The following is a 13,439-nucleotide window of genomic DNA, read 5'->3' as shown; positions in this document are numbered from 1 at the left end:
ATCAGAGGTAAATTCATATCCCTGAGTGCATATATTAACAAACTAGGGAGAGCAGAGATCAATCAAATGGAAATGCAAATGAAAAACTCAAAAGGGACCAAATTAAAAACCCCCAGCAGAAAACCAAACTAGAAATCCTAAAAATTAAGGGAGAAATTAATAAAATCGAAAGTGATAGAACTATTGATTTAATAAATAAGACAAAAAGCTGGTACTTTGAAAAAACAAACAAAATAGACAAAGTACTGGTCAATCTAATTTAAAAAAGGAAGGAAGAAAAGCAAATTAACAGCATCAAAGATGAAAAGGGGGACATCACCTCTAATGAAGAGGAAATAAAGGCAATCATTAAAAATTACTTTGCCCAATTATATGGCAATAAATAGACCAATTTAAGTGATATGGATGAATATATACAAAAATACAAACTGCCTAGACTAACAGAAGAAGAAATAGAATTTTTAAGTAATCCCATATCAGAAAATGAAATCCAACAGGCCATCAAAGAACTTCCTAAGAAAAAATCCCCAGGGCCTGATGGATTCACCAGTGAATTCTATCAAACATTCAGAGAACAGTTAATCCCAATACTATACAAACTATTTGACATAATAAGCAAAGAGGGAGTTCTACCAAACTCATTTTATGACACAAACATGGTACTGATTCCAAAGCCAGGCAGGTCAAAAACAGAGAAAGAAAACTATAGACCAATCTCCCTAATGAATATAGATGCAAAAATCTTAAATAGGATACTAGTAAAAAGACTCCAGCAAGTGATCAGAAGGGTCATCCACCATGATCAAGTAGGATTTATACCAGGGATGCAGGGCTGGTTCAATATTAGGAAAACCATCCACATCATTGACCACATCAACAAGCAAACCAACAAGAACCACATTATTATCTCAATAGACGCAGAAAAAGCCTTTGATAAAATACAACACCCATTCCTATTAAAAACACTAGAAAGCATAGGAATAGAAGGGTCATTCCTAAAAATAATAAACAGTATATATCTAAAACCATCAGCTAATATCATCTGCAATGGGGATAAACTAGATGCATTCCCAATAAGATCAGGAGTGAAACAAGGATGCCCATTATCACTTCTATTATTTGACATTGTACTAGAAACACTAGCAGTAGCAATTAGAGAAGAAAAAGAAATTGAAGGCATCAAAATAGGCAAAGGGGAGACCAAGTTATCACTCTTTGAGGATGACATGATGGTCTACTTAAAGAATCCTAGAAATTCAACCAAAAAGCTAATTGAAATAATCAACAACTTTAGCAAAGTTGCAGGATACAAAATAAACCCACATAAGTCATCAGCTTTTCTATATATCTCCAACTCATTTCAGCAGCAAAAACTAGAAAGAGAAATCCCATTCAAAATCACCTTAGACAAAATAAAATACCTAGGAATCTACCTCCCGAGACAAACACAGGAACTATATGAACATAACTACAAAACACTCGCCACACAACTAAAACTAGACTTGAGCAATTGGAAAAACATTAACTGCTCATGGGTAGGACGAGCCAATATAATAAAAATGACCATCCTACCCAAACTTATTTATCTATTTAGTGCCATACCCATGGAACTCCCAAAAATTTTCTTTACTGATTTGGAAAAAACCATAACAAAGTTCATTTGGAATAACAAAAGATCAAGGATATCCAGGGAAATAATGAAAAAAAAAAAGCACAAATGAGGGGTGCCTTGGAGTCCCAGACCTCAAACTATATTACAAAGCAGCAGTCATCAAAACAATTTGGTACTGGCTAAGAGATAGAAAGGAGGATCAGTGGAATAGACTGGGGGGCAAGCGACCTCAGCCAGACAGTATACAATAAACCCAAAGATCCCAGGTTTTGGGACAAAAATCCACTATTCGATAAAAACTGCTGGGAAAATTGGAAGACAGTGTGTGTGGGAGAGATTAGGAATTGATCAACACCTGACACCCTACACCAAGATAAATTCAAAATGGGTGAAAGACTTAAACATAAAGAAGGAAACCATAAATAATTTCGACTACATCAAATTAAAAGGCTTTTGTACAAACAAAACCAATGTAACTAAAATCAGAAGGAAAACAACAAATTGGGAAAAAATCTTCATAAAAACCTCTGACAAAGGTTTAATTACTCAAATTTATAAAGAGCTAAATCAATTGTACAAAAAATCAAGCCATTCCCCAATTGATAAATGGGCAAGGGACATGGATAGGCAGTTTTCAGCCAAAGAAATCAAAACTATTAATAAGCACATGAAGAAGTGTTCTAAATCTCTTATAATCAGAGAGATGCAAATCAAAACCACTTTGAGGTATCACCTCACACCTACCAGATTGGCTAACATGACAGTTATGGAAAGTAATGAATGTTGGAGGGGATGTGGCAAAGTAGGGACATTAATTCATTGCTGGTGGAGTTGTGAACTGATCCAGCCATTCTGGAGGGCAATTTGGAACTATGCACAAAGGGCAATAAAAGACTGCCTTTTGATCCAGCCATAGCACTGCTGGGTCTGTACCCCAAAGAGATAATGGACAAAAAGACTTATACAAAAATATTCATAGCTTCGCTCTTTGTGGTGGCCAAAAATTGGAAAACGAGGGGATGCCCATCAATTGGGGAATGGCTGAACAAATTGTGGTATATGTTGGTGATGGAATATTACTGTGCAAAAAGGAATAATAAAGTGGAGGAATTCCATGGAGACTGGAACGACCTCTAGGAAGTGATGCAGAGCGAGAGGAGCAGAACCAGGAGAACATTGTACACAGAGACAAACACTGGTATAATCGAATGTAATGGACTTCTCCATTAGTGGTGGTGTAATGTCCCTGAACAGTCTGCAGGGATCTAGGAGAAAAAACACTATCCATAAGCAGAGGACAAACTGTGGGAGTAGAAACACCGAGGAAAAGTAACTGCCTGACTACAGCGGTTGAGGGGACATGACAGAGGAGAGACTCTAAACGAACACTAATGCAAATATTAACAACATGTCAATGGGTTCGAATCAAGAACACATGTGATACTCAGTGGAATCACGCGTCGGCTACGGGAGGTGGGGGGGAGGAAAAGAAAATGGTCATTGTCTTTAATGAATAATGCATGGAAATGATCAAATAAAATACTATAAAATTAAAAAAATTAATCTCGGAGACTTTATGATAAATTTGTAAGTATTTATTAAATATATATGAATATATAATTTATATAATATTAAAATTTAGTTGATAGCCTCTTCCTAAATGGTTTTGATATAGCTTTTTAAGATATGAACTTGTTTTGTAAAATGGTGCTTTGTAAAAAGTAGTTTACCAATATTAACTGATTTGATCCTTACACAAACCTTGTATGAGGAAATAGATAAGGAAACTGAGGCAAGCAGTGGTTAAGTGACTTGTCTATGGTTATATAGCTAGTGTTTAAGGCAGGATTTCAGCCTTAGTACTTCCAAGTCCAGTGCTGTATCTAATATGTCACCTAGCTGTCTGATTAACATCTGATGAACAAACAAATGTTCAGAGATAGAAACAGGTAGGTGGCTCAGTGGATAGAGAGCCAGACCTGGAGATTGGGAGATCCTGGATCCAAATCTGGCCTCAGATACTTCCTAGCTGTGTGACCCTGAGCAAGTCACTCAACCTTAATTGCTTAGCCCTTAGTACTCTTCTTCTTGGAACTGAAGGTAAGGGCTTAAAAAAACTGTAGGGACAGCTAGGTGGCTCAGTGGATTGAGAGCCAGGCTTAGCGAGACTGGGGGTCCCAAGTTCAAATGTAGCCCAGACATTTCCTAACCGTGACCCTTGGCAAGTTACTTAACCCCCCATTGCCCAGCCCTTAGCATTCCTTTGCCTTAGAACCAACACACAGTATTGATTCTAAGACCAATGATAAGGGTTTTAAAAAAATGTTCACAGGTATAATTAATAAGCTGACACTTTGTGTGTGTGTGTGTGTGTGTGTGTGTGTGTGTGTGTGTGTGTGTGTGTGTGTGTGTGGTTTTCTTGCATTTCCTCTGTTGCTCAACATGTTATAAAGCATTCTTTTTTCTTTCAGGTTCCAATTAGCCTGTCAACTGTTGGCTTCGTCCCTCTTTATGGTGGTGATCAGAACCACAAAATTCTTGCCCTTTTTGCACCAGAGGACTCACTTACAGGTATATTTCTTGATATTTATAAACGGAAGGATTTTCCTCCATTCATTTAGAGATATATTAAAAGAGCTACTTATACATGTTTTCATAACAGTATATTTCTAATCACAACTTCTAGGAAATCTGTCCCATTCCCTTACTTGCCTCCTATTCCCTTATTTTTGGTTACTCTTTTGACCATTACCTCAGTACATGAAATTATTTTCTCATCTGAACAAACTGGCCAAAGTAAGAGATGACATCATTTTTTTAAAGATGCCAATTTGAGGATAATGACTTAAACTTCCAAAGGCAGTTTGACTAGTGTCACTAGAACTATATTGTGGTTTGATTTGGAATTTAGTTAATGATCTTCTATATAGATAAACATTTTAAAAATTCTACTACTAAAGAGCAACAATAGGTACAATAAATAGTATATTGGATTTAATTATTAATAATACTCTTCCTTTCTTCCTTTTGGATTCATTTCCTTTGAAGCTGTGGCTCTGTACCTTGTTGATCATTGGTGGTCTGTTGATGATATTGTGAAAACATCACTTTCTTCTAGAGAAGGACTTCAGCAGGTAAATGAGATTTTGCAATTTTCTAGTTATATTGCATTATTATTATCTTTTCTCCTAAAATAGAGATTTTTTATAGACTGTTATCTTTAGAGACATTTGTCTTCTATGTCTAGCTCAATCACAATAGAATCTTGGGAACTCAAGAAGTCTTTTCTTACAGAGAATTGAAGCCTCCCTCTTGGCAACTTAAACACATTGCTCCTAATTCTTGCCTTCTGGGTCCATGCAGAGTATATCCATCCTCTCCTTGTGACTACCTATCATATATTTGAAAATAACTATGCCATGCCCTCTAATTCTCCACTTCTTTCCCTATCCCTTCAAGACCTCACCAGTGACATGGCATTGAGTCACTTTTCTGCCTTGGTTCTCCTCTTCTGGTTGAGCAAGGACATTCCATTTCCTGTCTTCATTTTTTAAAGAATTATTTATTTTCAGATAACAAGCTCTGATTGCCCCCTTCCTCCATATGAAACAAAGGAAAAACAAAGCCTAATTACAAATATGCATAGTCAAACAAGGCAGACTCTAACCTAAGCCATGTTCAAAAACATATTTCTCATTTTTCAGCTTTAATTTATCACCTCTCTGTCAGGAAGTGATTAGTATGCATTGTCTTCAGTAGTCTGACATTATAACAATCAGAGTTCTTAAATTTTTTAAAAATCACTTTTAAATGATGTTGTTGTGTGTATTTTTCTTATTCTGCTCATTCTACTTGCAAGTCTTTTCAGCTTTCCTTGAAACTATCTGTCATTGTTTTATCATAGTGTAATAATATTCTATTAAATTAATATACCATGATTTGTTTAGCTATTCCTCATGAGTATTCCCTTAGTTTCCTTTTTTGGGAGGGGAGTAGGAGACTACTACAAATAGAGAAAGACATTTTTGTTCAGATAGGTCTATTATTTCTTATATTTCTTTGGAACTCAGTTATAAATTTTGTAACTATATTACTAAGTATAATTTAATGACTTTGGGGGCATAGTTTCAAATTGCTTTCTAGAAGGGCTAAATCAATTCAGAGCTCTGATTGCCTTCACTTAAACACACCTAGAAACCATTTTAGGGTTATTAATTGGCCTAATTTCAACATTGTTTTGTCTCAGGGAATAGGTACGCTTGAGGGAGAGGGAAAGGATCAATTGGTAGAGCAGTCAGAATACACCCAACATTTATCCTTGAAATTCTTATATGGGCATGGTTTATGGTACCCTAAAAAATTCCAAATTCTAATTCCAATACAATTCCAATAGTAACACCAAGGATCATAGATCACCAGAGCAGGTATAATGATCATGGAAAAGGTTGAAATAGTTTGCAAATTTACCAAAATGTGGCATAGAGACATGTCTGAAAAATTCCTGAACAACAACAACAGCAGTCTTCTCATGGGACAGGTATAGATTACAAATAGACAGTGAGCTGGGGCCAGAATTGAACAGGGAGAAGAGATCATATTGGTTTGTACTTGAGAAGTGATATAAGCTGCTCCCCACACAACCACTCATGTTAAATAACATCACTATTCTCCTTGTGTATTCTGTATTTATTAATCTTATAACAAAGCCTGAGAAAGATCAGAGCTGTGGATGACCCAGAGGTCAATGATGGTGGTGTATAGAGTAGACCCTTTCTACTTCTTAGCTCTAGGTATTCTTTGGACTTTCTTCCCTTTATTGGGTTCTTCCAACCTTCACTTCCCTGCTATACAGGCAAGATCCTCTTCTGCTATTTCAGATCCTTTTTTCTTATTTTTACTTTGAAATTCTTTTTCCATCGTTTTTAGGAAAATGTCATTCTTCCTGATAGTATGGAGTTATAGAGTCCTCAAAGCTGCTTTACTTCTTCATTCACTTCTCTCTTTTCCTTGCAGCCGTTATGTTGAATCATTTTCCCGAGAGGGATGTGTCCACATTGTACAGCTGCTCTTAGACATTTTCTCTGGGTGTGTTCCTTTTACCTGCTTGTCACTTTCTTTAATTCCCATAAAAAAGGTGCATAAAATTTTCCCATTCTCTTGTAATTTATGCACACAATCTCAGGAGGAAGTACAAGTCTGATAATGAGGGGCCAGTCTTGATGGAAAGAGCTTGGACTGGTCTAGAACAGAAGAGCAGCAGTTCTGGATGGCCCTTGATTAAAGAAAGCTCTTAGTAGTTGGAGTAGTAGCCACTGTTGTGGATAATGTATAGACTTACAATTTAAGAGAAACATGGCATCTGAGTATAGATTGATAAGTATAGGAGTCAGAGTATAGGATGGAACCGAGACATTACTTGTAGAACTGGAAGTGCCATTCTCTTGAGTTGGGAATTATCATATTCTTATTCAACAAATATTTATTAAACAACTATTGTGTGCCAGGCACTGAATACAAGTACAGAGAATCAAAGAATCCTTACCGGCCAACCACATTCTATTGGAGAAAAAGCTTTTAAGCATTACTTTTTTATTTTAAACCCTTATTCCGTCTTGGAATCAATACTGTGTATTGGTTCCAAGGCAGGAGAGTAGTAAGGGCTGGGCAATGGGGGTTAAGTAACTTGCCCAGGGTCACACAGCTGGGAAGTGTCTGAGGTCAGATTTGAACTCAGGACCTCCTGTCTCTAGGCCTGACTCTCAATCCACTGAGTCACCCAGACTTCCCTTTAAGTAAGTGTCACTTTGTTAGGATAGTTTACAGTGACCCTCAGTTAGTATTTCTAAAGACCTTTGCAACAGAGCCATTCAGCATGTCTGCATGAAGTGATGGTAGGTAAGATGTGGAGGAAAGCAGGTGTTTGGGTTCAGTACCATCTTAGACATGGATTAGATAGATGTTATAAGGCATGAGTTGACAGCTAGTACAAGATCTGCTTGTTCAAAAAATATGGCGCTATCAGGCTATCATTCATGACACCACCTTTCTTTCCAACCTAATCTGAATTTCCTACTGTTAATGTGGGCCCTTATTTAATATATTAATATATTAATACATAATAATATTTAATATATTAATAAAACATTAATAACACGATGCACATATATTTAATAATAAAATAAATAATATTTAATAATAAAAATAATATATTCAATATTAATATAGTAGAACTAATGTGAATTCCAAGGAGCTGGTGCCAGGAGTAAGGTGAACAACAGTACTCTTGATCTAATTGTTAGAATTGGTGTTTGATTCTCCCCTTTAGGTGAAGAGTCTAGGGGAAAGAGTGGTGCTCTATGTTTTGAATCGAATTATTTATAGAAAACGGGAAATGGAAAGAAATGAAGTCCCATTCCTATGCCATAGTAGTACGGATTATGCTAAGCTTTTGTGGAAGAAAGGTGAAGCCATTGGATTTTATTCAGTTAAACCTACAGGTGAGTGTTTTAAAGTATATTGTTTCTGTCTACCAAAGTAGGTTACCCTGTTAATACAAATATCTGTGATTCTTCATTAAATTATTCACTAAGATTCAAAGTGAAGTTTTTAATTTAGTACTTGTTCAATACATTTTTTAAAACTATTCCACAGAACTGAGAATAAAAAATCTTTTATCAGCAAGTTATTTTAAAGTATCCTCTTGTTTTAAGCTCATGTCTTTTGCTATTCATTTTTGGAATTTGAATTAGGAACAATAAATATGGTTAACTTGTGTAGTAAAGCATACATCATTTAGATAGAATCCCAAAACCTGTTAGCTGGAAATGTTTTCCTATATTGTATTCCCATTTAAAAAAAACTATAAGTTGTATATATCAAATAAAAACAAATGGGAGGTGGGTGAGGGAATAATGCAAAAGGCAGTTGTGGGACATAATATTGGTGGCTGAGAATGGAAATATTTTTTCACATTTGTATTTTTATTGTAACTATTTTATTAAAGCCATAGAAGTTACTGTTGTAGAATAGTTCACATGGGAATTGAAAGGTTGATTGTGTTTTTAAAGGAGCTAACATTTAACAAAGGGAATACTTTAGGTTCAAGTCTTTGCTCTTTCTGTCCATTCAGAATAAAAGACATATCTTTCTAGTTAGTCATATGAATTATTTTTTCCTTAAAATTTCTTTAGTCACTGACCCTAAGGATTAATATAACTCATTTCCATTTTTTCTTTGTCTCCAGAAGTTCCTTTCCCCTATCACCTCAGAAATCCTTCTTATTGCCATTGTTTAAAAAAAAATCTTTCCTTTCTGTCTTGGAATCAATAATAAATATTAGTTCTGTAAGGTCAAGAATGTAAGGTGTTAAAATGAAAGGGTTGGATAAAATATCCAAGAATGTGGTCACCAGGAATTATTGCTGAATTCCAAATGATTTTTTTTAATGGTAATATATTTACAAAAGGAGAAAGAGTGAAAGTAAGAAAATCAAAGAGAGAAGATGTTTACTCAGGCCTCATCTGAACCAAGCACACACATGGGTCACAAACCACCCCCACTTAAGGATAAAAGGGATGTATATGCTTTTGGTGATTAAATCTAAAAATAGGCAGGGGAGAGTTAATCCCATCTTCACAGTTCCTAGGAAAAAGAACCGGAAGGCTTAGGCAATGACAGTTAAATAACTTGTCTAGGATCACACAGCTAGGAAGCATCTGAGGCCGCATTTGAACCCAGGACCTTCCCTCTCCAGGCTTGGCTATCTAGCCACTGAGCCACGTAGTTGTCTCCTTGTTGCTTCTACTCTTACCCTTTTCTCTCCCTACTCCCCTGTTTTCTATCTATTACAACTTTTGTTATATGAGATTGGATATTGTCTCCTAGCTCACCTTAGATAGGATTAGGTCTATGGTAGAGAACTACTTTTTAGCCACCCTACCCTCACTCCTGTCATGTACCTAAACTGTTTTAATTCTGGCAGGAAAGTCCAACATAGTAACCACTCTTTAGGAAAAATGCCAACATTTTGAGAGATAGCTTATGAAACATGGTAAGACTTTCAAACATCTTAGGGGTTTTCAAATATATATTCCATCTTAATCGAAAAAAGACATCTTTAGTTAATCATTTATTTGCTAAAGGAACAGAAATTTTCAAACCCATCAGCTATATAGATTTTTTTTTTTTACAAAATAGAATGCATTATATCTACATGAGCAAAATGGTATTTATTTGGACATAAAAATAACCATAGAATAAAGTATTTTAATAATAACCACTCTATATAACAATTTGAGGGTCACAGAAAGCTTTCTTCATGACAACTATGTGAGATGAGTAGGTAGATGGAGATGTTAGTCCTTTTATCTGTGAAGGAAACTGAAGATTATAGGGGTTCTGACATTTTTTGTATTGACCCAATTATCCAGGGATCAGAGCCAAGACTCAAATGAGGTCTGGGTTTCTCTCTATTCCTCATATTCATTAAAATTAAACCTGGCCTATAACAGATAAAATAACATCATAGTGAACTTTGAGATAGTCTCCAAATTATTTTTTGGGTTGAATATTATGGAATATTAAATCAAGCACTTTGGTTCACAGATAATTTAGATTGAATTGCTATTTAATTTGTATTTCTTGACTTTCTTGTTCTGGCTTTCCTTTTAATCTCATAATTTTGATGATTTAAATCCTGATCGTTATAATTTGGGTTTTGCTTTTACATTGTCTCTGATATTATTATTAAAAATTAAGTATTAAAAAAAGAAAAGACTTTTTCTTTAGTATCAATTCTAAAACAGAAGAGCAGCAGGACTAGGGAATCAAGGTTAAGTGACTTGTCCAGGATCATAGAGCTTGAACATATCTGTGGTCAGATTTGAACCCAGGTTTTCTCAACTCCAGGCTTGGCACCCTATCCTCTCTACTACCTAGCTCCTCACATATAGTATTAATAAAGTAGCGCTGGCTAAAGAGGCAGCCTTGGAGTCAGAAAGACAGGGTTCAAGTCCTGCCCCTTGATATAGTGCTCTTATGTTCAAAGCAAATCATTTGGCACCCCCTCCCCTCCCATTTACTCAAAAGGAAACTCTCTTAAGACTACATATTGGGTTGAGAATTCCAGGACAAGTCATTTAACCTAAATACTGCAAGGAACTTTTAAAGACTCTATTTATTACCTTGCTTGGAAGTTGCAAATCTGCATTAGCAATGGAAAAATTTCATTATCTGGGAATTCCTTGTGCCAAATCAATTATAGGTTGTCTAGTCCATGTCTGTGTGTATGTCTGTCTATATGTGTGTGTGTCTGGGTGTCAGCATGTGCACGCACCCTCTTAAAGGTACTGTCTTAGCAACTCCAACATTGTGTAAGTGTCCAGAAGAGCTAGAGGACCATTTTAAAAAAAATAAAGATTGTGCAGTTTATTTAGGTTAGGAAGCTCTTTCAGAAATTGGACTTAACTACATTAGTTATGTGACTCTGTCAAACAGCTTTTGAGCAGCAATTTATTGCTTTGCTCAGTCTTCTGATTCTTTGTGTGGTTAAATTAAAATCCCTTTGAATTGGAGCAGCTAGGTGGCCCAGTGAATATAGCTTTATGTAGGGAGCTGGAAGGACCTGGGTACAAATCTGGCCTCAGAGACTTCCTAGACCCCATGTGCCTAACTCTTGCCCTTCTATTAAAGAGTTGTTAGTAAGATAGAAAATAAAAGTTTAAAAAATGTTTTGTCTTTTTCATTAAATTTATACTGTGTATATATATTTTTTCTTTAACCTAGTTGGAAAAAAAAGTAGTGATAAAATTGTTTCCATTCTTATGATTTCAGGAAGCAAGTGTGCATCCTATCTCACTCAAAGTTACCAGCTTCCAGTGCTTGACACAATGTTCATAAGAAAGAACCATCGGGGGAAAGATTTGGGGCTACTGATGCTGGAAGACTTTGTTGATTCCTTTACAGAAGATACACTTGGTCTACGGTTTCCACTATCTTCTTTTATGTATACAGGTAAATTAGTTTTAAAAATACATTAATTACTGTGTTCTGGGAGTTTTTAGACATTCTGAAAGCATCTCAATCACATTTCTGATATTTAGAATTGAAGTTGAATTCCCCAAAATATATTATGATATACTTCAAAAAAACAAAACAAAGAAAACCCCTTACCTTTTATCCTACAATTGATACTAAGTATTTGGTTCTGAGGGAGAAGAACAGTAAGGGCTAGGCAGTGGGGGGTTAAGACTTGCCAGGGACAAACTAGGAGGTATCTGAGGCCAGATGTCATCCCAGGACCTCCTGATTTCCAGACCTGGCTCTCAAAACACTGGGCCACCTTAGTTTCCTCTCCACCTCAATATACTTTTAATTCTAGGTTCTTTGGAAAATCAAAGCTTAATTTATTTCTCTACCATATCATATTTTAAAACAACCTCTTGGGGTTCCCTGACACCCTAGAAAAATAATTTATAAAGCAAGGTCTATAAAAGTGAAGCATTTTCTTATTGACTTCCCCTATAATTTCATAAATATACTCCCTCTCAAAACATTTTTATACTAAGGCAGTCCATCTGCTTATTATTAGAATGGACCCAGGCACTACTTTGGCTGGCAGGAGAAGGATCAAGTGTGGAATGCCCATTCTAAACTCTATTGACTTTGGGGATGGCATTTGGAGTTCAAATGAACAACAGGTGCTCTATTGCTTCCTACAGTGATTTCCCCCCTCAGTCCCTGACCAATCCTTATCTTGATTCTTTTCCAAGAATGCAATAATTTCCATATGGAGGATGCCAATAGACAGTGAATCATAAGTTGAATGAAGTGCATTTGTTTAGTGCCCAGCTTTTTGGAGCTGATCCTTGACATAGCAGTGCTCATTTATATCTACAGTTGCATATGTTTAGAGCATAGAATCCTTTATTTTATTTTTTTCTCTTATTTATGGGGCAATTATGGCCTCTTGTCCAAGTCTAGAATTGTGAATAAATTAAAAGACCTTTTGAAATGTGAAAATAGCATAGAATTTGTGACTGTCATTTCATCATTCAGATTCCATCCATGGTATATATATATATATTCTAAGCCATCTACGAATTCTTAACCCTATGTGTAAATCTTGTTCACGTTTTTCCATAATCTCTCAAAGGAGGGATCAACCCATTGGGCTGAAGACCCTCCTTTAGTATTTAGGGTAGGATGCAACTTTTACTTTATGACCAACCTAACTCTTTTTCTGGTATTAGATGTCTGTGATAATTTGGCCCACTCCTCATGTGTAAAAGCATTGTAGGTAACAGCTGCTTCAGCTTTTGAAACAATTGATTGCCTTATTCTTTTGTGTATTTACTTCCTCCTCTGTTGGCTTCTATGACCCAACTATCTCATTTTCTTCCATCTGGATCTTAATTGATTTCCTAACTTTTATGCACAGATATCTTCCAAAGTTCTATTCCAACTTGTGTTGTCTCTTCTTCTTTTGACTATTCTTTTTGTCAGCTGCCAATCCTTCGTTTCCACTTTGCTATTCTACTAGCATTTTGAAGCTGACATGGCTAAAATGGTACTCATTATATTTTTCCTTCTATGTCTGCCCTATGTTCCAAAATGAACTGATTCTGTTGAAGGCATCACAGTTCCTCCAGTAACCCAGGTGCATAACTTCAGGTATCTTTGACCCTTAGCCTTTTTGATTTTATCTCATCATACCTCTCGGGTCCATCCCTTTCTTTATCTCTACTCACATGGTTAGCATTTCAATTCAGGATCTTTCTACTGTTTATTTATAGTTGTTTATTTAGTTCTCTCTCTTTTTTCTTTTTCT

General features: G+C 35.8%; 1 protein-coding gene across 4 annotated transcripts in view; it reads left to right on the top strand.

The window, feature by feature from the left end:
• Positions 1 to 13,439, top strand: part of FAM169A (family with sequence similarity 169 member A) — an 86,981-nt gene that overhangs the window by 46,134 nt on the left and 27,408 nt on the right. For all 4 annotated transcript variants that reach the window (XM_056824757.1, XM_007486533.3, XM_056824756.1 and 1 more), the window contains exons 3-6: positions 4,084 to 4,183; positions 4,661 to 4,746; positions 7,938 to 8,109; positions 11,444 to 11,623. In XM_056824757.1, the coding sequence (XP_056680735.1) occupies positions 4,084 to 4,183; positions 4,661 to 4,746; positions 7,938 to 8,109; positions 11,444 to 11,623 (538 nt within the window). The remainder of the gene's footprint in view (positions 1 to 4,083; positions 4,184 to 4,660; positions 4,747 to 7,937; positions 8,110 to 11,443; positions 11,624 to 13,439) is intronic.

Source organism: Monodelphis domestica, chromosome 3 (genome assembly GCF_027887165.1).
Source record: "Monodelphis domestica isolate mMonDom1 chromosome 3, mMonDom1.pri, whole genome shotgun sequence".
NCBI classification, from domain to species: domain Eukaryota; kingdom Metazoa; phylum Chordata; class Mammalia; order Didelphimorphia; family Didelphidae; genus Monodelphis; species Monodelphis domestica.
Note: the sequence above shows the minus strand (reverse complement) of the source record. Positions and strands in the feature narration are given on the sequence as shown.